Here is a 23,750-nt window from a genome sequence, read left to right as displayed (position 1 = left end):
GCACACAAAAGGGAATAAAAAGAAATGCCTCACCAAATGCTGCTTGAATTGGAATAATTAGCGAATTTTTCGATCTCATTAAGGTTTCTAGAGCTTAAATCGCTCCTTAGCCTAACTCTTTTGTGTATCCAATCTTCAAGCTACAAGGCAAGGTAAACGAAAAGAAAACACTACAACTATACACAAGAAATGCTAATATACAAAAAATAAAGAACTAACGCTATGAACAAAGGAAAAAGAAAACTAACAAAAAGCTATATACAAATTTGGATTAAAGGGGTTTGGATTGAAGGAATTCAGATTTTTTTTAATGGGAGCTTCAAAACCAATCAAAAACCTCAAAAATTCATCAAAATTATCATCAATATCATCATCAAAAATATCTTCACAATCAAATCATCAAAATCTATAACAAGACAACATTAATCATGCAACATATCGAAAACAACCAACAAAATATGTCATTCTCACACACTAGCATGATGCCTACTCACCCACACACCACATAGAGACATCCCTTTGTCTCTTATACCCTCCACACTAGAGAAAAGCATCGACCTCGGTGCAAAAAAATGAAAACAAGGGAGGGGCGGGACAAAGGGGAAACAAAGAAAGCAAAAGGGGGGCTAATGGCTACTAGGGTCGGCACCATCATCATCCTCCTCATCCTCATCATCATCATAAGAGAAGACGGTCATAGGTCCATGAGGTTCCCACCCCCCGGTGTAACTGGGAGGCCAATTGTAGTGACGTTTATAGAGGTTTTGTTGCCATTCGGACAATGGGTCGAAGGGAGGAGGCATGGCTAGTGGGGCGGGGTGAGTAGGTTCCACATAGGGGTAATTAGGATCACCCCTATAATCACATGCTCTCGAAAGTTGGTAGTTATATAGTGAGAACTCATAAAATTCCTTATTTGGCGCGAGAAGCCCTTGCTAATAAGGAAAAGTTCGCTCATTTCCCGACCATTGAGGGATCGGGCCATACTGCGGCAGCCAATAAGGGTAATTAATTGTGGGAGTGATCTCCCCCTACTCACGGCAGCATCATATGAAGCTTGGGTTTGGAGGAACATACCTTATTGGTTCTCAAATAAAACTTACATGTCTAATTGCATGCTCCTCAGTTGTTGCTGAAGGCTTTGCATGCCTTGATGATGTTGATGTTGTTGTTGAAATTGTAGTTGTTGTTATTCCTCATAACCACCTTCTAACCCTTCTCCCATGTTGGCATTGGGAAACTCCCCATCGTCGAGAGCTACAAAAACCAAACGTTCCTTCCATTCCTCCCTAAGAATGTGGGGCTTAGGTTGGGGAGGATGCATCAGTGCTTGTGGCTCACGAGCCAATCAAAGTAGTTGTTAATATCATTGGTGAAGGCTATAAAATCCAACTTCTTGAGTTGGCCAAATTAAGATATATCTCACTCTCACCACCCACCGGAGTGCAGGGAGGGAGTAGGTCCCCATGGCCTATCTAAAATTTTATTTTCTTTTCCTACCACATAAACACATAAAATAGATTTTCCTACCACTTAATTGTTTCCGTTAGTGGTTAGCCATTAAATTTTTTCTCGATTTACGTGCCGAAAAATTTGCGTTACGATTTTAGGGGTCATCTTATTTCTTAAGGATCCAAATTGAGCTCGCAATTAGCAAAAAAATAATGTAAATGTCTCACTTTCCATGTCAAAAAATGTATCGATTTGCATGCAACAAATCTTTTTGCCGCGAATATTACTCGGGTAAGGTTTTAAGGGTCATTTTAGTCTTTAAAGATCCAAATTGTACTTGGAATCGCCAAAAAAGTTACTTAAATGTCTCATATTGCGTGTTTAATTACGTCAATTTTGGAGCTTAATAATGTCGACATAGACATGCAAAACGAGACATTTATGTTATTTTTTGTCAATTCTAGGTTCAATTTGGTCCCTCATAAATTAAAATGACCCCTAAAACCTTACGTAAGCAATTTTCATGGCAAAAAGAATAAGTGCATGCAACTCGATGCATCTTTTTACACACAAAACAAGATACTTTATTTTTTTGCCAATTCCAAGCTCAATTTGGTTTCCCAATAACTAAAATGGCCCCCCTAAAACCTTAACGGAACATTTTTCGGCATGAGCGAAGAAAAATTTAATGGATGACTACTAACGGAAACCGTTAAGTGGTAACAAAGTTTTTTTTTTTTTTTCTGGTGTGTGTGTGTTTTCAGTGATAATAAAATAAAATAAGATTTAGAAAAGTACCAAAATTCAAATAAGTGCTTTTTAGTGGCAGCAAAAGTCAGATTTTCCTTATTTTTATTATATGTTACTACGTATTATTTTGAAGAAAAAAAGTGCATAAATTTGATGTGTCAACTACAAAAATACCAAAATGAAATGGAAAAATAAGTAGAAAGAGCTTGAAGTTTTAGAAAAAGGTATCTTGTATAGAAATTCTTAACAATTGTGGTATAGCATCGGTCGATTGGCTTTCGGACAGAAAAGACTTTAGCGTGAATAAAATGTGAGATATACAATTTGGAGAGATGGTTACTGAAGCAGGCAATATTTCACCTTCTTTCCTTTTATGATTTTGAAGATCTTTTCCTTTACAAGGTGGATACTATAACTGTTACAAAACGCTGTCAGCAAAAAAATGTGGAGGAACTTTGACAACTACATTAGAGAGAAGCATATGAATGTGATTCACATATACCACTTATGTACAGCATGATCTCATACAGAATTGGCTAAGCAGGTCGTTGAACATCCACTAAGGATCGAATGCTCGGAACAAATAGATCATAGTTTTTAGGAATTTCAAGGATGCAGGAGCGAGCTGATATCTTCGCTGAGGTGAAATAACCAGTCTTGCCTTGATATTGTACAAGAGCACTGTGTTCATTCATATTCATCGAGCCATGCTAGTTCCTTCAAGTGCAGCTGTTACCTGAGCTGAAGCCTCCTCAAGGGTTCGTTTCTTTTGCACTGTATTGAATGCCTCAAGTCTATCACCAACCTCAAAATCATCATAGTCCACCAATCCAATTCCACACTCAAGCCCATTGTTTACCTAAAAAGTAAAAAATTGTCAACTTCCACAGGCAATATGTACATTCAATCAAAAGAACGATGGAAGAGCCTATCCAATATAAATATATAATAAAAAGAAAAAACTTATTAAATACTAAGCTCAATACGAAATGAAGGAACATATTAGCAAGTGGTTACAAATTAGATTTCACTTAGGCCCTGTTTAGTTTGATGTAAAATGTTTTCATGGAAAATAATTTTCCCATTTTCCTTTGTTTGGTTTGTGAAGGGGTGGAAAATAAATTTTCCAATAGTGGAAAATTGCATCCATAATGGTGGAAAACATTTTCCTCCCGTCTCCTTATCTCCTTTTTACTTTCCTCTCATCCATCCCCATTTCCACTCCTATTTTTAATTTCACTTTACCTTTTCTTGTAATAACCAAACAAAGGAAAACTATCTTACAAGTTTGGTTTTTCTTGAAAATAAGCTTTCCATAAAAACTTATTTTTCATCGAAAATGTTTTACATCAAACCAAACGGGGCCTTAAAGGGGGATAGCATGCTTTTACAGCAGGAAGATTGAAGTGAGAGATCAACATTAAATAATTCCTAATGCCTCAAATAGGTTACTTCCCTGCAAACAAAGAGGCCGTTTGAAAATGACCATCTAAAACACTAAAACACTACGATTCAGTAAGCCCAGTTCACACAAGGCCTCATAATAGGAAGTAGAAATCGAGAATGGAGCTTTGTCCATTGAAGGAACTTCAAGCTAGAAAGACGCACTATTCTCAACTCTAGACTATTACCTCCGTTAACAGTTATTTACAACATTTATCAAACAAGGGTGGTGACTATTATTTGCAACCAACTTATTTCTTTCCTATTTTAGTAACTTTTTTCTATCAAAATGACCAAAATACCCTCATTTCAAAATTATTAGCATATAATACTACACATAATTACAAACATTATAACCTTAATCTAAATTAATTCTCTCTCTCTCCTCCATCTCTCATTTCATCTTCTTCATCTCTCATCTCTCTTCAAATTCCAATCAATCCTACTAGTGGGTTTCAGATCTAGTTATTCATGGGTGGTTTGCGTGATTCGTGGTTCGATTTGGTGGCTTGTGGGTGGATTTGCAAGTTTGTGGGGGTGGTTCATGGGTGGGTTTGGTTATCAGGGTGGTTTGGGGGTACTGGAGGTGTTGGGATTTGGTGGTTCGTCGGTGATTTTGGTGGTTTGTGGGGGTGATTTTAGTGGTAGTCGAAGGTTTCGGGGGTTTGTCGGTGATTCTGGTCAAACGATCACCTCCGTTAACAGTTATTTGCTGTGTTCATAAATTTGCGGGAGGGTGTTTGTGGTTTGTGGGTGGCTATTTCATGGTTCGCGGATGGCTGTTTCGTGGGTTGGTGTCGGTGGTGGTGATTCTGGGCAGTTCGTGGGGATAGTTTGTGGGTGGGTTTGGTGTTCTTGGGTGGTTTTCGTGGTTCTTGGGTGGATTTCGAGGTTCTTGGGTGGTTTTCGTGGTTCTTGGGTGGATTTCGTGGTTCTTGGGTGGATTTTGGTGATTTATGGGTGGCGTGAGTGGTGGTTTATGGGTTTTGGGTGGCATTGGTGGTGGTTCCGGGGTGGCTTGTGGTGGTGGTTCTGCGCAATTCTGTTTTAATTGTAATTGCTTTTATTTTTTTATTTTTTATTTTTTTATCTGATTAATTATTAATTACATATCCATAACTTTCAATAATCATGTTTTGAAGTTTTGCCTAGGAGTCAAGTCCGCGCTGACCCCTTTGTTGCAAATAACTATTAACGGAGGAAATATTAAAATAGGATATGTAGAAATGGGGGTGAAAAGGTGACTTGATGTTTTCTCCAATGCCAAGAGCAAGGAAGTGACAAAGTGACAATCCCCTACTCATTACCAACATCAGTGATCTAAAAATGTGGAAAAAAACAAATTCGATATGTACCTCTTCAACGTTTTCCTTCACCCGACGCAAAGAATCTAGGGGTCCAGCATGAACAGTTTTACCCTTACGTAAAACTCGAATCCCACAGCCTTTAGTAATTTTTCCCTCAGTCACCATACATCCAGCAACACGACCACTGCCACTGCTAAACGTTGCCCGGACTTCTGCTGCACCAATTGTAACTTGTTCCTACATTCATATTCCATAGAACTATTTAGCTGAAATTTAAATTTCAAACATGGAAGCGCAAACACAATTCTGAAAAAAGAATTAATAGAAGCTTCAAGAAAAGAACACGTAAATTCCAGGATGGAAACATAAAGTTCATGTAAACCATATATAACTAAAGGTGACATATATCAATATGCATGCTTACTTTCAACATGACAATCTTTCATCGTAAGCAATACAGCTTCAGGGAATCTTTTTGTTTAACAATACTCCATTCTTTTATATATAGCACTTACAAAATTGTGGCTAGTCTACATATACTATGATCTTAGTTGAAAAGCATATGGGGCTTTTTGGTAATTTGACCGTAAACAATGATTTGGTAAAATTTATTACTAATACATACCTTTATTAAAATACTCCTCCATCCCAAAATGGCAAAATATACCAACATTACCATACTTTCTCATTCTTTCCTCGCATCATGTACAGATTTTTATTCAACTATATTATCTACTTGTACAAGCATACAGCAATAGTGAAACCTTGTGCCAAACCAACCATGAAGTTTAATTTGAGAAAGAGGGAATAATGTTTAAGCACCAAAGACTTTTGGAAACATATATTTAGTGCCCTGTTCTTAAAAACTTATTTTAATTTTGAGATGAGGGAATAAATCCTTCTTATTTTTACTATATGTATCCATTTTTATCTCTCTCCATCATCTTCTAATTTTTTTTTTTTTTAATTATTTACATACATGCTAATACTCTTAAAACATGAGCCAAAATCAAAAAGTTAATTTTACGATGGAGCCTTTAAGCAACTAAGTCTTTTGAAGAAAACCTTTGTGCCCTATATTTAACATGACTACTTGATAATATCATACAATTATCAAGTCGATGTAACATTCTCATGAAATTTGATCAAAAATTATACTCTCTACACTCCATAATTTTGTCAACCCGACTAATTTTCTCATTATATATAACCTACCACTTACTTTATCAATGCACAATTACTTCTTAGTTCAAATTACCAACTCAATGTAACTGGAAAGTTTTGAATACCAATGCATTTCCTTAAAAAAAAAAAAAAAAAAAAAAAAAAAAAAAAAAAAAAAGCAGACCCCATTGAAGACGAACCATTCTTTGTAAGAGGAAGGCTAACTGCTTGCTGGCTGGGAGCTGTATAGGCACTAACCATAAGACCCACATGACCACATTCACCGATTAACTTTTTCTATCTACTTTTTTCCCTCAAGTTTCTTGCCCTAATTCCGAGTTGGGATGAAGAGGGTAATAAACTACCAAGGCAATAGAAGTGTAATGCATTACCAAGGCAATAGAAGTTTCAACACATAATTTTCATCAACTTCACTAAACCTTAGATAACTGACTATTATTGTTTCAAATAAGGGAAAGCAAAGTGTAATAACTATGTTTGATAAACCTATGCCATACTTTTTGATCAATGATGTCAATTTGTAGATAAGGTGGACTAATTCCTTATTATGTTACATACCTGACCCCTATCCATAATCAGCGTACCCTCTGCTTTTAATAATGAGCTATTGACAACTGAAGATCCCACTCCTCACTGGTGAGCCTAACCTATGTACAAACACAGGGAGAGGGCTAGTAAACAGCATTGCAAATGGGTCTATGATCTATGTAGCAGCATTCCTAGTTAGATTCTTTTTGTGGTGAGGTCTGTCTTTTTGTTTTCTTGCTGTTTGAACAATTGGGGTGGAATTTGTAAATGCCTGTTTTGTTTTGTTTGTCCCAAGTGATAGGTCTGGTTGTTTGGACCTTGATTGGGAAGGTTTGGGTGTTTGTTCTGTTCCTGTCAGCTGTCTCTCTGTGGCCTTCCTAGAAGGCTGCAGTTTTGCTTCTGACAGGTTAGTTCCTGTTTCCTAAGATGAACCCTTCCTAGAAGGTGGCATTTTAGGGGATAGGAACTTGGTGGTTGTGTGGCCCTTGTGGTCTTGTGTAGGTTGGGGGTTGCCTGGTTTCTCAGGCTTGTAACTTGTACATTTGTACAGCTTTTTTGATAGTAATACATTTACTTACCAAAAAGAGAGAAAAAAAAAAAAAAAAAAAAAAAAGGAGAAGAATATTAACAAAATCTATAAACTTCAAATGTTGATACCATTACCTGTAAAATAAAGGCATGTGAAAGAGATACTTATAATCAGATATATATTTCCACATTCATATCAGTTTTTAGGATAGTAACCCTGTGTCCGAAATTGACAGTACCACTTATAACTGAATAAGGGCAACATAGGTGAGCCAATATTATACTTGAACTTGACACCAATAGTAATTAATCTTTGATTTTCATTAGGAGCTTCTATGCTTATTTAGTATGTTCAATATCATGACATTTACAGGTGCGTCCTATATCTATTCACCTAGAAGAAATTTAATATAAAGCCAAACCTGTAATGTCTTATCTTTCAGAATACTGGGCTTTCATTACAACAGCTATGCATTGCAAGACCCTCACCCAACCACCATCCAGCACTCAACCCCTTCCCCCCTCCCAAAATAATATATTTAATTAAATTAACACACACAAAAGACCACCGGATGTCTAACAAGATTTCCTACACCATAAATGTATATATCCGCAAAACACATGTACCCCAATTAGCAGAGTTCAACAAAATTACCTCTACAGGATCCAACAATCCTTCCATTGCACGTCGCATATCATCAATTAGATCATAAATTACTTTGTATAGCCGAATCTCAACACCTCTGTTATCTGCATATTTTTGAACAGAACCAGGTGCCTTTACATTGAACCCCAAGATTATAGCTTGACTAGCAACTGCAAGATCAACATCACTAGTACTAACATCTCCTGTTGCTTGCAAGAGAAACTTCAAAGAAACATTAACCTGAGGAAGAACCTCCAGAGCCTGTCTCAGTGCTTCAATTGAGCCCTGTAATAGGTAGTGCAAAATAGCAAATGGATAAGAGAAACATCCCACAATGATATAAAATATATATAGAAACCAAAAGGAGAAGTTTACTTATAGAACTAACAGACACAAGCTCACTAATAGTTCTGCATCCTAAACAGCCAAAAGTACATCAAGTCAACCAATAAATACATAATTCTCTAATTAAGTCATTATGAAAGTCAAGCTGTTACTATAACAAGATATGTTTCTGAGAAATTCCCTTGGTCTCATTCTGAATATGAACATACATAAAAAGATATATTTCACATATATATTCATTGTGATGTTACAGTAAGAATCTCCAGATTCATAATCAATAAAACATTATTATGTCATATTATCTAAAGCCTGTCAGATTCAATCAAGCATGTCTTTGATCCAGATTTATTAGTAAACTAAAAGCTCAGCCTAAGGGTGAAAGACTGTTTTACAGCAGCAGCTCATGATTTAAAGGGATAGAACTTCAATATCATATATCAATCAATCAAAGCCTTAATCCCATAAATGGGGTCGACTACATGAACCAAAAGTGATTATTCCATACAGTCATCCACAAAAATCTTCCTCCTTCATCCCTTACGATCATATACTCCCTTACGATCACGGCACGATAGAGCAAGGAAAGCAGTACAACAAATAATAAGCTCCAATTTCATTTCGATAGCCACTAATGGATGACCTCTTTAAATAAAGAATTGTCCCAATTATGTATTCAGACAAAAGAAAAGTAATTATAAGGGTATAAAATTGGGTATACTCAAACTGAGTCGTCTAAAATGTACTGTCCACTAAAGAAGAGGGTCACTGCCTCTAAGATGCCTCAAGGAGCTTTCGACACATCAAGATGCCATTTTTATTTAAACTTTGAGACCTACAAATGTTATTTCAATTTATCTCAAGGCATTACAATAACTTAAAACCCACTTTGAAAATTAGGTTGCAAAGAACTCAAGGCTGGTTTAACATTGAGTCCTCTGCAGAATCAAATAAAGGAACTGTATAGATTCAATACAGCCCAGAAAGGGACTATATAAAGATGAAGAAAGTAAACAAGGAATATTATACATTCAATATAGCCCAGGACTATGGTTTGGATACCTAATGTAGCAAAATCTTTTGAGGGTAATTTAACATAGCTGGTAAATTAGCCCTTGTCTTTTTAGTATGTGATTCAGTGATTCTAAGTAAGATACTTCCTCCATTTTTTTGCAACATGGCCTCATGGAACACACTTTGAGGAAGTGAATTGAAAAGATTAACAGATAACGTAATCTATATATTTCGGACAAAATCTAGAGGAGCTTGTTGCAACATACTTCGGTCCCAGTTCCGAGAATTTTGACAGGTACCTGTGTTTCATACCCCTATTGCGTATTGACAACTAGTTGACGTCATCTCTTTTAAGCATGACTGAAATACCTTTCTACATTGTTTCTTTCTATGTTGTTCAATGTTATAGAATCTCTGTCTCTCTCTCTCTCTCCCAGATATTCTAATCACTAAGAGGAATCGTAATAAAAAAAAAATTAAGGGGTTATTTTACTATAGTGGCCTTCAAATTCATGATAGTGATATAATATACGAACTACGAAGTATGTTTTCTAATGTGGTGCCCCTGTATGTTTTCCTTTTTTACATAGCATATAGCCATATACATGTTTTCTTCAAATGCATGAGGTGTGTCATTTGAAAAATAAAAAAATAAAAAAATAAAAAAATAAAAAAAAAAAATCAACAAGTCACATGCCTAAATTTGTCCTTTCCCTTCTCCCTCAAATAGAATAAAGTTAGTAGTTTGATATCCACGGTAACCAGAAAGTCAAGTGCCAGCTCTAAATCTGAAAAGTGAAAGATAGATCGTGTCCACTGCTTAATCAAATACTCCGTAATATTTTTTAGAAATTGAACACAAGCATAAAGGAGATACGTAGATTTTCGTTTCAGAAATATACAAATAAAAGGATCATTAGAAAAACTTCGTTTTCCTCAGGTCATTATACTATGGTGATGAGGTTGAACTTAAGTTTCACATATAACGCTAGACAAGCAATACAAGTTGAAATCTGCGCAACTTGTTTCCCATCTTAACAAGCAAAGCACGATGCAATGGAGTTATGGATCAACAACTAACTTATTCACATGAAACACATAATTAATCTTTGATAACCTATGCAGTTCAAACGTTACCAAGACTCAGCCAGCTTTTACCGCACAAGAATTGCCATTTTCTAAACCAAATTACCAAACCACAAGAACCTATAGCATCCCAAAAAATTTATTAGGTACTTAACCATAGTACAGCAGGTTTTTTCACACCAATGAATCCTGGATTAGGCACTAAGGTGGAAATTAGGGGCACTGACAATGGCAATGACAAATTAATGGCATGCTAATTATTAAAAAAAAAGCTGAAGACCACGTTAAAACATACACAAACATCTTAAAATTAGTTGGAAACTATAAACGTATTAACATAAAAAAAATAAAAAAATAAATAAAAATCAGTCCATCCCCTGAAACTCAAACCCCCAATCAGTTATGGCAATAAAAACCATCACGCATACATTATTAATAATTATTACGGCAAGAAAAACAATGACACCTTACCTGGAGATCAACCTTTAGAATAATATTTAGCTGGTGCAAGTCCAAACCAGCCATCTTCCCAGATGAAACTGCTGAAGCCAGAGATGACAAGGTAACCTTACCATCTCCAGCCTTAGTAGCTATGCGCTCATCCCTTATAGAGACTGCACGAGCCTCTGCCTTTTCGCGAGCTATGTCAAGAGAACTCACTACTTCAAACTCATCACCAGCGAATGGAACATTATTCAATCCAATAACCTGGTAAGAATTTGCTCGTAGGTAAGAAAATATTGTCGGAGAAGTGGTCTGTCCAATGAGCCACAAAGGTACATTATTAGAAAGACTGGTTCAAAAGGACTATCAGTAAGTCTTTTGTGCACTTGCGTCCTGTAGGGTAGGCAGTGATACATACTGGCAAATTGGTAATGGCATCACGGGAATCAACTAGAAATTAGTTTACATAGGCAAATTTGCCATTCATTTTTAGATACCCAATTATTCTTAAATTTGTGGATGTTAATTACCATAGTTGGTTTAATTCTTTGGAGCTGTTAAAGCATCACCAGGAAAAAAAAAAAAAAAAAAAAAAAAAAAAAAAAAAAACACGAAATAAAAACAGCTATGCATAAAGCAAACCTGAACAGGGATAGATGGACCAGCTTCATCCACACGATTCCCTCCATGATCAAATAAGGCACGCACCTTCAATCAGAAAATTCAAGTGAGTAAATATCTAATGGTAACTCTCTAAGAACTAAAGTTCACAGCCATTGTTACCAACCTTCCCAAATGCTTCACCACAGACAATTGTATCCCCTTTTCTTAGTGTGCCTTTCTGCACAATAAAAGTGGCAATAGGTCCTTTTGATTTGTCAAGACCAGCCTCAATTACAGTGCCCTTTGCACTCCTGTGAGGATTTGCCTTTAACTCTTGCAGCTATAAACATAACACAGAAAGAGAAAAGAACAATATAAGAAAGAGAGAAAAAACTATGAAGTGACACTGTGACAGTGTGTAGGTAAGGGGGTAAGGATCTCTTCAAAAATAGCTACAAGTTATTAAGCAAAGGAGTGCGTAAAGCTAGCAAGGAATTAACACAATAACAATCAGGTGTAAGAAAAATTAAACATAATTTTGCATCATGTAAGAAGACGAGACCCCTCATCTGCATCAGAGTTGCATATAAAGCAATACAGGAAATTTAAAAAGGATAGCCAAATTAAGGATACAACCTACAGGAAACTACCTAAAAAAACAAATTCATTGTCTCATTGAACACCATATCAACAGCTCAAAATATATATTGAAAATCTAAATAATTATCTTTTTTATATTAGATAATTAAAACTTTCCACTGTGTTAAATATGCATGATTTCTCAACACATTCCCGCCATCACATTTCTCCTAAAATCGTGGACCAAAAGTAATGAGTAAGCTGTGGGACAGAGAGAGTAAATTTTAGAGAGGCAAGAGTATATATAAGTAATGTAACTCTAAAATGCTCAGGATAATTGGCCTTGGTATCTAGGTGTAGTTCTGTTATGCAATAAATTTTAGAGATAATGAGTTCACCAACCTAATATAGAATTCCAATTCATATAATTAAGAAGAACTAATGAAGAAATAACAGCTTCTACTAATTTAAAGAGTACAATAGCAGATGAATATATTTGCCTCAAACTAAAATTCCTTTCCTTCAAAATTAAATAACAATAAAGATGTGCAGAAGAGTAAGCCAGAAACAGTAAGAGTCCTTCAGAAGTATACGACATTGTAACTTACCATTAATATTGTAACCAAGAATTGAAATCAATCTTAAATAAGAACCATTAGCTTTATATTACCTCTGCAACAAGCATGGCTGTCTCTAGTAATTCATCCACGTTTTCACCTTTCAGTGCACTGATCTGTAATATGGAGATACAAGGATGAGCATCCACTCAACACCCCCCCCCCCCGCCCTACCAACCCCCTTACACACCCCAATAAATAGAGATGGGAAAATAAAAGAGAAATAAAAAAGTAGCTGCCAAAGGATTTCGTTGAAAACTTAATTTTATATACTCCCTTTGTTTTACATTTTAAAAGTAACATTTTGACTTTTGCATAATTTATACACTAACTTTGACTTGATTATCTTACTTATATACATAATGCACATGTTGTGTAATATGTTGTTAGATTGGGCACAATGTATATTTCCATTATATTTCCTCCATTTTTTTTTAATTGTCCTATTTGAAATTCGCATGGTTTCTAATGAAATACTGTGCTTAAAATATCTTAGGCTACGTATTACCAACAAATATAAATTTTATATACTTCCTCCGTGTTTTTTAGTTGCTACACTTTCATTTTCACGGTCTCCTAGACAGTTTTTTAGGAGGAGAGAGATAGAGAGAAAAATAAGATGGACCCATGTGGGTAGGAGAGTGATAGAGAGAAAAGAATGTCAAAAATGGAAAGTGTTGCAACTAATTAAAAATTTCCAAAATAGGAAAGTGTAGCAACTAAGAAGAAACGGAGGAAGTATTTGGATATCAAAAATCGACGAATCTAATAAGATCCCACATGAATATGTTCTAAAATATGTATCGATCTTTAAAATATTAGATTCCAAGTACTCGGTGGGACAAGTAAAAAGGACGAAAGAAGTATTAATTTTTTGTAATAATTACAAATACACAATTACGGATATTCATGGTCAAAGTTATGTCCCCCCAAATGTGTTGGTCAAATTATTGCATTAAATTAAAATTAAGGGAAATTTTTTAAATTATTATTAAAAAAAATTACCTTGACCATTGGGATATCACCACCCCAATCCTCTGCCATCAAACCAATTGATGAAAGGTCTTGCATGACACGATCAGGATTAGCCCCATCTTTGTCTATCTGTAACAACCAAAAAGAATTAGTTAAGATAAACCAATTAAAATTTAAGTGCGCATTAAAATGCAAATATAACAAGTCAACCCATTTAATTCAAGCAATCCTCATCAAAAGTTCACAACCTATGCCAATTGCAAGCTAGATGGGAACATAATTTTCAAGATAGTGTCCAACATCTGCCCTTGGAAGGTCCGATTGAAATTTAGGCTATATTGTACTCAAAAACTACCAAAAAGAACCTGCTATAGCAGATTATGATGATTACCTTATTAATTGCAACCACAATAGGTACACCAGCTGCTTTCGCATGTGCTATGGCTTCATTTGTTTGAGGACGGATCCCATCATCAGCAGCTACAACAATAATAGCTATATCCGTCACTCTTGCTCCACGAGCCCTCATTGCCCCAAAAGCCTACAGAAGGAAAATATAAAATACATCAATTAACATGATTGATGCAACTGATTCATAACAATTATTATTCGCAGACGTATGTGCGACGAGATAAATTATCATATACTGTGCTTGTTAAGAGAGCAGATTTGGAGCATATATGAAAATAAGTATACATAATACCAAATTGACATATAAATTAAATTTAGAGTGGAGCCTTAGTTAACCTCGTGACCAGGAGTGTCGAGAAAGACACAAGGAAGCAACTTGCCATCAACTGGTACATCCACTTTATAAGCTCCAATCCCTTGTGTAATTCCTCCTGCTTCAGAAGCTGCAACCTGCAAAATAAAGTAAAATCTAATACAAATCCCAACAGATCCATGAATTTGAAACAAGGTTTGGCATCGATAATTTCTCAAAATTATTATATATTCAGCTGTGTCACTCTTCATTGCAAACTTGCACAGCAAACCTAATGACGCAGTTATAAGCTCGAATGAAGTAAAGACATTAATAAATAATAGACTAATGGATAGGCCAAATAGACATTCTATTAATAACACTTTATGCATAGTCTTATGAGTAATTATTATAGGATACATAAAATAACGGAAAGAGTAATACTTCTATACAGCTAAGAATATGCAAACAGATAAGGGAAGGATGAAAGTAAAATGATCATCTGCCAGAACCAAAAACTCTTGTTTTGAGACATTATAAATGCAGCTATAATGACAAAAGTAAAAGCACAGTCAATGCTTTGGTTGAACGTTTACCTTGCTCTGTCGTATATAATCCAGGAGGGTTGTCTGCCAAGATAGACCAACCATGTTAGATAGTTGTTTGTAAGAAATGAGCAATCTTAATTACAATTTTTTTAAAGAGATTGTCTTTTACTCACCTTTCCATGATCAACATGACCCATGATAGTAAGCACAGGAGGCCTATCTTCAAGTTTGTCGAGGTCATCTTCATCAAAAGTTTCCGTTTTCCGAGCCATATCTCCCAATTCATCGGAAACCGCATCCAAAACTTCAACTTCATACCGTTCACAGATCATCTTTACCATTTCCTTATCGAGAGTTTGTACCCCATCAGGTTTAATCCCCTTGGAATATAGGTAACCAAGAATTTCACCTTCACTGATAGCCAAGTTGTCTGCCAATTCTTCTGTTGACATGCCCTTTTCTCCAACCTCTAAAATATCCACTTTGACAGGAGCTGCATCTCTCGCTGCTTGACGTCTAGCAGCTTTACGACTTGCCTTACTCCATTTCCTCCCTTTTCGAGCTGTAGCACCAGCAATGGATACTCCAAGTTCTGAAGTATCTTCATGCATATCATCATCATTAACCATACGCCTCTTTGCTCCACCAGCTGTAACACCCTTCTTCTTGTAGTCATCTTTAAACTTTCCTGAAGGCATTTTCGCAGGTTTAGGCGGGGCAATTACAGCTTGAGTGATCATTGGATCAACAGCTGCTTTCTTTGAGGCAAACTTGTCAACCAAAATTGGTTTTCTCTCTTTTGATTTCACAGCCTGGTCCTTCCCATCAACTGGGGAGGACATTCCCACATCCTTCAAAACCGGCTTTTTCGGCACTGGTGGAGGAGCCACAGACGGCCTTGCCTGCAACTTGATATCAGGCCTCTGCGGTGGCAATGGAGGTCTCAAGGTCTGAGGTGATTGATTGTCTAACTTTTCTTCTCCTGTAGTCCTACTTTCAGTTCTCTCAACCTTTTCAATCTTAGGAGGTTCTTTTACTACTTTTTGCACTGTGGCAACCGGATTCCCCTTTCGCCAAACACTCTTCCCACCGCTAGGCTTCCCTTTTGCCGAGCTATTTACAGGTTTACCATTTGTTGAAGTACTTACACTGGGAGATGGTTTATTTACAGGTTTGCTCTCATTTTTACTATCTAACTCCGAGCTTCCGGTTTCTAGTCTCTCAGCCTTCTCTAATACCTCATCTAGTGATTCAATAACCTTCTTCCTCTCCTCCACATTGCCTAATTTCCCATTACTCGAGCCTGCATCAATTTTTGATTCCTCCCAACCTCCCGAACTTTCCCCCAATTTACGATTCCCATTAGACCCCGATTTTAATACCGGTTTAGGAGAAGGCTTCAAGATAAGGTCCTCATCTTTACTCCCTTTATATGTATTCTCAAGAGAAACAGCATTTCCTTGCTCAGAAATGTAATCAGTAACAATAGAAAGCTTACACACCGATACGTATTGCCATCTCCTTCCCCCGCCTAAATGCCGAAAATTACAACTACAAACCCTTCTAGGAATCGAAATTTTATTAACTAATGAAAAGGAAACCTCCAAATTTCCTGAACAACTCGTTCCAGAGCTTCCCAAAGTCACTAAGGAAGCCATTGTTGCCATAATTATTATTGTTCTTAAAGATTAAGGATTTTAATCATCAGAATTTGCATTCAATCAATCCCAAGTGTAAGAATTTCACAACAACAGCACAAATTCTTGTAAACCCAACTATAAACTACTCAACAAAGTGGCATTACAGTCCCAAAACAATCATACACTATTCACTGAAAAAACAGATAAATATGCAAAATTTAAGGATAAAATGAACAACCCACAAAAAGAAAATGCCAAATTGTTTGGACTATAAAGTTTTTGAATTGAGATATTACGTGAATTCATAAGAAATGAAAACAAAATATATAAAAATCGTACCTTATTATGGCTAGAATGAAAGCAGGAAAATTTATGAGGTCAGAAAAATAAGAAGTAGAAAATAGGCGGATGTTCAGAAAGAAGTTGAGGTGAGTTGAGCGGTATTTGGCTAAGAGAGGTCTACAAAAGCTTGTGTGGCTCTTTCTCTACCTGTCAAATTGAATTTTCGTGATAAGGCTTTATATTTTCATCTTGGATTTCTTTTGTTTTTTTTCTCTCCATCCATATAATTTTTCCCTAATTTAAGTTTAATAACCTAATCTCGAGATTATATTCATTAATAGCCATTTAACAGTGTTAAAATGATTTGACAGTTCGGCTTTGCTCGGTTAGAAACAAGTCGGTTTCAATTCAATTCAAATTATTATCGGTTCGATTTTGTTTTAGTCTAGATTTGTACGGTTTTAATTCGGTTGGGAACGGGTTTACCGAGGTTCAGAGAGTTTGAAATCATATCGGTTCGGATAATAAACAGTTCGGATTGTAAACGGTTCAAATAATAAACGGCTCAAATCATAATCGGATTAGTTTGAAACGAGTTAGTTTAGGTCGTCAATGGTTTAGGTCATAATTAGGTTGGTTTGAAGCGAGTCGGTTTCTAAATGGGTTTGTAACACCCTAGAAATTTCTTTCCTTTAAAATACTTGTTTTGCTCTTTTTAAAACTCAAAATAGGAAAATCTAAGATATTACCGCCACCGTGAAAACGGCTAAGGCAATTATCAAAGACACACAGCGGAAGACTACCTTTAAAAACATTCAAAACAAGTCAATTATAAAGTGAACCAAAACGAAAGTAAAGTCGAACCAAAGTCAAACGAAGTTAACCTACAACTTGGAACCATTGTAGGCCCTTATTAAAACCAAACAAACTTAAAAACCTTTGCATTAGTCAAGCATAATATAAAATAACTAAAGCACTAAATCACATCGTAATATGGAAACTAAGCATGATTCGCTCTTCGCTCATGCCCCATCATGAATATGCTTCATCGCCTGAAAAAGCTTCTCTCTACTTGTTTCCACTACTCTCCATTAAAAATGGGTCATCATAGGGCCAAGATAAAGACAAGGCCAATAAACACACAAACACATAATCAGCAAAGCTGAGTACATAAGCGTAGTTAAACACACTAACATGCTTTTACCTATCAACACACAACTTACCTTGTTGCACCTGTTTACAAGCACACAACATACCACAAAACTTCTCAACTAAGTAACTAAATAATTTATTTAGTATTGATTACGCATCGAACGGGTTTCCCCCCTAACCTGCCCCAATAAAGGGGTACTAACACGGGAGCTAACCGTACCAGTATAAAAGAATCACTCGTAAGTGACGGAATTCCTGCGCATCTATAACTATATATTAAAGGCGAATCAGGAATGACATGTGTCATCTCCTGATAAAATATTTTCCCGCCTTTTTTTTTTCTTTCTTTTTTTTATTTTTCTTTTGGTCAAACCTCAATAACAATAAGATATTCTTTCCATATTTAAGGTACTATATAATAGAATATTATTTTTAGCTAATGACTATATATAATCATTCTTTTTTTTTCTCCAACTTTATTACTTTTGCCAATAAAGTCTATTTCAATTAGAGAAGAAAATATTTTGCTAACATATATAAATGTATATTCTTTACTTTTCTACTCTTCCTATTAATAATACCGTTTGTCAAAATTTTGTGCAAAAATAATTTCAACTAAGAAATTTACAGTACATTAATGTAATATATGAACAATCTTAACTAATCATTTAAAAAAAATATAATTTGTGGTGAATACAATTTTTCCTTCCCTACTTCAACATAATAATGTTAATAATAACCTATAAAAAATTAATTAAAAAAATTTTATTATATTAATAAAAATTTACATATACTACTCATATGTTATGTAAAAATCCCTGACAACTCAATAACTCTAAATTAAAAGAAAAACATTATTAATTATCACGAAATAAATATATAATCAAATAATTTTGCATAAAAATTAAACATTGTGTCGAACAAAGTACGTTAACAAAATTGGGACGAAGGGTATATCTATGTATGTGTGTATGTAATTATGTATCATTTGGGTACTAATATAATGTTTTCATTTTTTATACGGGGTAGTATAAAACCTCATAGTCCATAAATTTATTTCATTTCATTATTTGTTAAGTCTTTTGCATCAATAATCTTGACATCTTTGACATGAGTATATATTAAAATTATAGCTATTTTGTTTCCTTTAGAAATATACTTGGCAATTCTTTTTTTAGTACATATATAATTCACAATAAAATTTAGTAAAACCGTGCATGGCACGAGACTTAAACTAGTAATAATAAAAGGAAAAAACAGTGTCCTGTACTCCCAGTAGAAGTTATGGTTAAATATAAAACCCCATAACTCCCCCCATATGTTCATACTCAAGGTATATATGTTACAAGAGTTTTGGTGCGTAATCTCTTTCACTTTACGTTATTTACATATTATTAAACTTAGTGATGACTCTCAAACCATAATCATTCAATCATAATAATTATTCAAACAGTTAAATATACCAATTTAATTTTTGAATAATTAGTGACCACAATATATTTAATGTTGAACCCTTTTTAAATCTACCTCGGTGTCAAAGACACCTTAAACGCATAATGCGCCACAAATCCTATCCCTCGGTGTTGAAAACACCTTAAGTGCACCAAGACACCAAAATATAATTTATTCCTCGTGTACAAAGGCACTTAAATAGCTCCTTCCTCATGCTTATAGCATCTATAAAAATTATATGAACCATAATAAAATTTATTTTCAATATTCCAAACCAAATTAAACATTTAGTTTAATTAAACAAACCTTCCAACATGCCAATAATAAAAATATGGTTCAATGACAATATTCCAAACCAAATTAAACATTTAGTTTAATTAAACAAACCTTCCAACATGCCAATAATAAAAATATGGTTCAATGACAATATTCTAATATCACCAATTTCAATAAATAATTTATTTCAACCAATCATACTTCACAAATATTTCACCAAAACCATTCTCAATTCAATCAATTCCAAATCAAATCACCAATCTCATTTCAAATCAATCATTCCAATCGATTCCTAGCATGACACTAACTTGGAATCAATTAAATAAATCCTAGCATGTTTCTACACGCTTAATAAATTTTCGAGTACGCGTACGTGCCTCAAATAAGCTATTAAAATAGCCGAGTACACTATAACAATTCCCGAACCAAGTCTCCTACATAAAGGGACAATAATACTATATTAATTACCCTTGTATACACAATTTCCAGCAACTTAAACTCACTTTAAACAACTTATAATAATCTGAAAATTATAGTAAAACCCTTAATTAATCTCTCTTTCAATTGGTAATTAAACGCTTTTATTAAAATCACAATTCTACTACTTTAAATAAAATTCCAGCAATAATACTTTGTTAAAAACTCCTTAAAAACTCATCAAAATCATATCTTTATACTTAAATTATCCATAGAAACATTGAGTAGATAAAAGCACAAGAACCCTAAAAATCAAGTCTTGAATAATTTAAAACCCTAACTTTTAATACTTTATAAAATCTGAAAATAAAACACTTTATAATATAAAATTTACAATCTTTAATCATCAAAATATAATTATAAAACATACTAATCATGTTTAGACAATTAAAATCAATACCCAAAATATATATAATACATAAATTAAATTAAAAACAAGGAGGAGAGAGAAGGAGACCACCGTGGGTGGTGGCCGGCCGGCTGGCCGGTGGTGACAGAGGTGGCCGCAAGGTGGCATGAGGTGGGCAGCAAGTGGGATTAGAATCCCACTCCCACGAATTCCCTTCATGGGAACCCACGTGAAGGTGACCAAAAAAAGAAAGAAAGAAAGAAAGAATAAAAATGAGGAAAAAGGAAAGAAAAGAAGGAAAAAGAAAAGAAAAGTAAAATAAAACTTACCCCTTTGATTCTTTTGTGGCAAAATTTTGGGGATTAAAAGGATATTTATAGTGTAGTGTAGGTTAAGGTAAATTTTGGGCTTATAAGAATTATAGACTTGGATGATAAAAAAGTTGGCCAAATTATTAAAATAGGATGATTGGGTTTATTATGAAGATGTGTTACATTTAAATTACATACTTATTAACCCAAATGTTAATACTTGTTTTATTTATAATCCAATAATTAAAATAATTTGACCCAAAATATATTTTATAATTAAATAAATAATTTATAAAATTCATTAAAATATGGGGGTATTACAGGGTTCACCTGAGTTCATACCGATTCAAATTAAATTGGATTGGGTCAAGACGATTCATTCCATAACAGGTCGGTTTGGGTTGGTTAAATAAGTTAATGAGCTAGTTTAGTTCAATTTCTTTTGGGTTGGGTTGAAATTTAGTTCTAAGCTTTTGTTGGTTAGCAGGTTTCATTTTATATCAAGTCGAGCCTTTGTCACTTCATTTTTTAAGCATCATATTTAGAGCTTTCAAAAGCTGAATCAACCCAAACCCAATTATTTACCGACCCGTCTGACCCGGAAAAATGGTGACTCGAACCCGATCTGACCCGATTTGAAACCAACCCTATACCCGAGTTAACCCTAGTGTTTGAGACCCGAACAAGAATCGATCTGGAGATGACCCGACCCGAATATAACCCGTAAATTATTGACCTGAACCGAAATTGACCAACCCGTTTTAACCCGTCAAAACCCGAATTTAACCCGACTTGTTACTAACTTGACCTGAATTTAACCCGACCTGTTCCTAACCCGATCCGAATTTAACCCGACCTTTACTGACTCGACTCGAAATTGATCAACCTGATATGTTGCAAACCAGACTCGAAATCAACACGACTTGTTATTAACCCGACTCGAAATCAACTCGACTTATTATTTTATACATCTTTATTATTGTAGATATTGACTAGCTAAATAAAGATATATGCTATTTATATTGTAAATCTACTTGTAAAATCATAACTTTGTAAGGTTAAAACTACTCTATATTAATATTGAAAGTATTTTGTCTTTACTTGAACTGAACCCGCAAATTATTGACTTGAACCGAACCCGACATGACCCGAAGAATGACCCGACTTGGAAATGACCCGAACTTAATATAACCCGCAAATTATTGACTTGAACCGAACCCGACTTAAACCCGAGAATGAACCGACCTAATTATAACTCGCTAATTTATTGACTTGAACCGAACCCGACTCGAACCCGAGAATGACCCGATCCTAACCTGTGAAAACCCGAATTAAACCCGACCTATTATTCTCCGGACCCGGATGTAACCCGACCTGTTATTAACCCGACCCAAACCCGATAAGATGTATGACGCGACGTGACCCGACTCAAGCATGACTCAACCCGAACCCGGCCCGCATAGATTATGACATTAACCCGAATTGACCCGACTCGAGTTGACCCGACCCACAGTTACCCGACTCAAACACGACCCGTTTACCCGAATTCACAGCTCATTCATATTATATACAAATCCTCATTGATTCTATGTATATTGTATTATGTTTCAAGTTTAAATATATCGTCTTCTAGTTTATTAGAGTTTTAAAATTCATGGAGTATTAATATATTATTGTTTTAGTATCAGGTTATAATATATCCACTTCTTGTTTAATCGTTTTAGTGATAGCGTAAAATAAATTAACAGTGAACTAATTACTAACTTGACTGATACTCTAGTAGTAATGTACTCCGTAGTAAACATATGTGCATAATTAGATTTCATTTAAAATTCCTTTTTAATGTGATTTTTTAATTTTCCTTACTTTATAGTTCAAATGTTTAGATTACGATGACAAGATTGATTAATTCTACTAAGATTACCAGTTTATTAAAGTAAAGCGGTTTGTAAACGATTCGATTTATAAGCGGTACAGTTTGTAAATGGTTTAGTTTATAATCGGTTTGGTGTAAACGGGTTGCGATTTGATATACTATTTGAGTTTAAAAGATTTTTAACTAGATTCAAACAATTTCGGGTTAGATAAATGGTTTAGGTTTACAATGGTTCGATTCTTATTTAGTTTAATTCTATTTTAGTTTAATTTAGAACTGGTTCGGTTCGTCAACAGGTTTGGTTTTTATACGATTTAACATAATTCGGATCAGTTCAGTTCCAGGTTTACTAAATACAATTCAGGTCATTTTTGGTTTCAAATAATTGTTTTTTAACTAATTTGGTTCTCATTTGGTTGATCGCTTTCGGGCAGTTAAACGATTTTGTTTTGAAATTTGACAGCGCTATTAATAGTTTAATACTAGTCGTATATGCACGTGTTGCATGTTTAGTAGACCTGGCAATCCTGACCCGACCCGTGACCCGAAAGTTGACGCGAAACCATTTACCCGAAAATGACTTGAAATCGAACTAACCCGACCCCACCTGAACCCGACCCTAAATGAAGACCCGAACTTGACCTAATGCCCGAAATGACCTGACCCAAAATTGACCTGACCCGAACTTGACCCGAAACCCGAACTTGATACGATTCGAAGTGACCCGATCGATTTAAACCCGAACTGATTGACTCGAATCGACCCGACCCGAAGTGACCCGCCGAATCGACCCGACCTGACCCGACCCGAAGTGACCCAATTCCTGAAGTGAATAGGGTGAAATGGTGAATTACTTATTTTAGAGCTTCTATCTTTACTAACTAATAGGTACTCATGATTTTTTTATTTTCTTAAGGAAAAATTGTCAAGAATAAAATGACCTTTCACCGATCTTCCAAAAATAAAACGACATTTTGATTATTCCAAAATAAAACGACCTTTGACATAGATCTGCTTAAAATAGAACAAAAAATCGATAACATGTTTTAAAAGTTAAAACTGGACACGTGTCTCTTTGTGATTCGTTGGAATTTTTTTATTTTTATTTTACATTTTTCTTTTTCAAAAAAAATTGTTTTTTAATTAAAAACAAATAAAAAAAAACACCCTCTCTCTCCTCCTCTC

The 23,750-nt window shown here is 35.0% G+C and overlaps 1 protein-coding gene across 2 annotated transcripts; it reads right to left on the bottom strand.

Moving 5' to 3' along the window:
• Window positions 1–2,538: 2,538 nt before the first annotated feature.
• On the bottom strand, window positions 2,539–16,868 carry LOC145574740 (translation initiation factor IF-2, chloroplastic-like). 2 transcript variants are annotated; one of them, XM_081632594.1, is made up of 13 exons: window positions 16,730–16,868; window positions 14,924–16,581; window positions 14,799–14,831; window positions 14,247–14,360; window positions 13,891–14,040; window positions 13,530–13,628; window positions 12,578–12,640; window positions 11,513–11,668; window positions 11,368–11,433; window positions 10,753–10,989; window positions 7,849–8,124; window positions 5,001–5,189; window positions 2,539–3,061 (listed from the first exon to the last, which is right to left on the bottom strand). In XM_081632594.1, the coding sequence occupies exons 2-13, from the start codon at window positions 16,415–16,417 to the stop codon at window positions 2,900–2,902; spliced, it is 3,039 nt and encodes a 1,012-aa protein (XP_081488720.1). In that variant the 5' UTR covers window positions 16,418–16,581; window positions 16,730–16,868; the 3' UTR covers window positions 2,539–2,899. The 2 variants fall into 2 exon arrangements, with proteins under 2 accessions (XP_081488720.1, XP_081488719.1); XM_081632593.1 differs by having other exon boundaries at window positions 14,924–16,822.
• Between the last annotated feature and the right edge of the window lie 6,882 nt (window positions 16,869–23,750).

The sequence above is a fragment of the Chenopodium album genome, chromosome 13 (assembly GCF_948465745.1).
Source record: "Chenopodium album chromosome 13, dcCheAlbu1.1, whole genome shotgun sequence".
Classification (NCBI taxonomy): domain Eukaryota; kingdom Viridiplantae; phylum Streptophyta; class Magnoliopsida; order Caryophyllales; family Amaranthaceae; genus Chenopodium; species Chenopodium album.
Note: the sequence above shows the minus strand (reverse complement) of the source record. Positions and strands in the feature narration are given on the sequence as shown.

What these genes read in the sequence shown, in the direction of transcription:
- LOC145574740 (XM_081632594.1), bottom strand. Translation starts at nt 16,417, where the DNA reads ATGGCAACAATGGCTTCCTTAGTGACTTTGGGAAGCTCTGGAACGAGT. An exon ending in GTCATGTTGATCATGGAAAG is followed by an intron (nt 14,832 to 14,923) that starts GTGAGTAAAAGA and finishes CTATCTTGGCAG; the next exon opens with ACAACCCTCCTGGATTATAT. An exon ending in TTGTGGTTGCAATTAATAAG is followed by an intron (nt 13,629 to 13,890) that starts GTAATCATCATA and finishes TGGTTGTTACAG; the next exon opens with ATAGACAAAGATGGGGCTAA.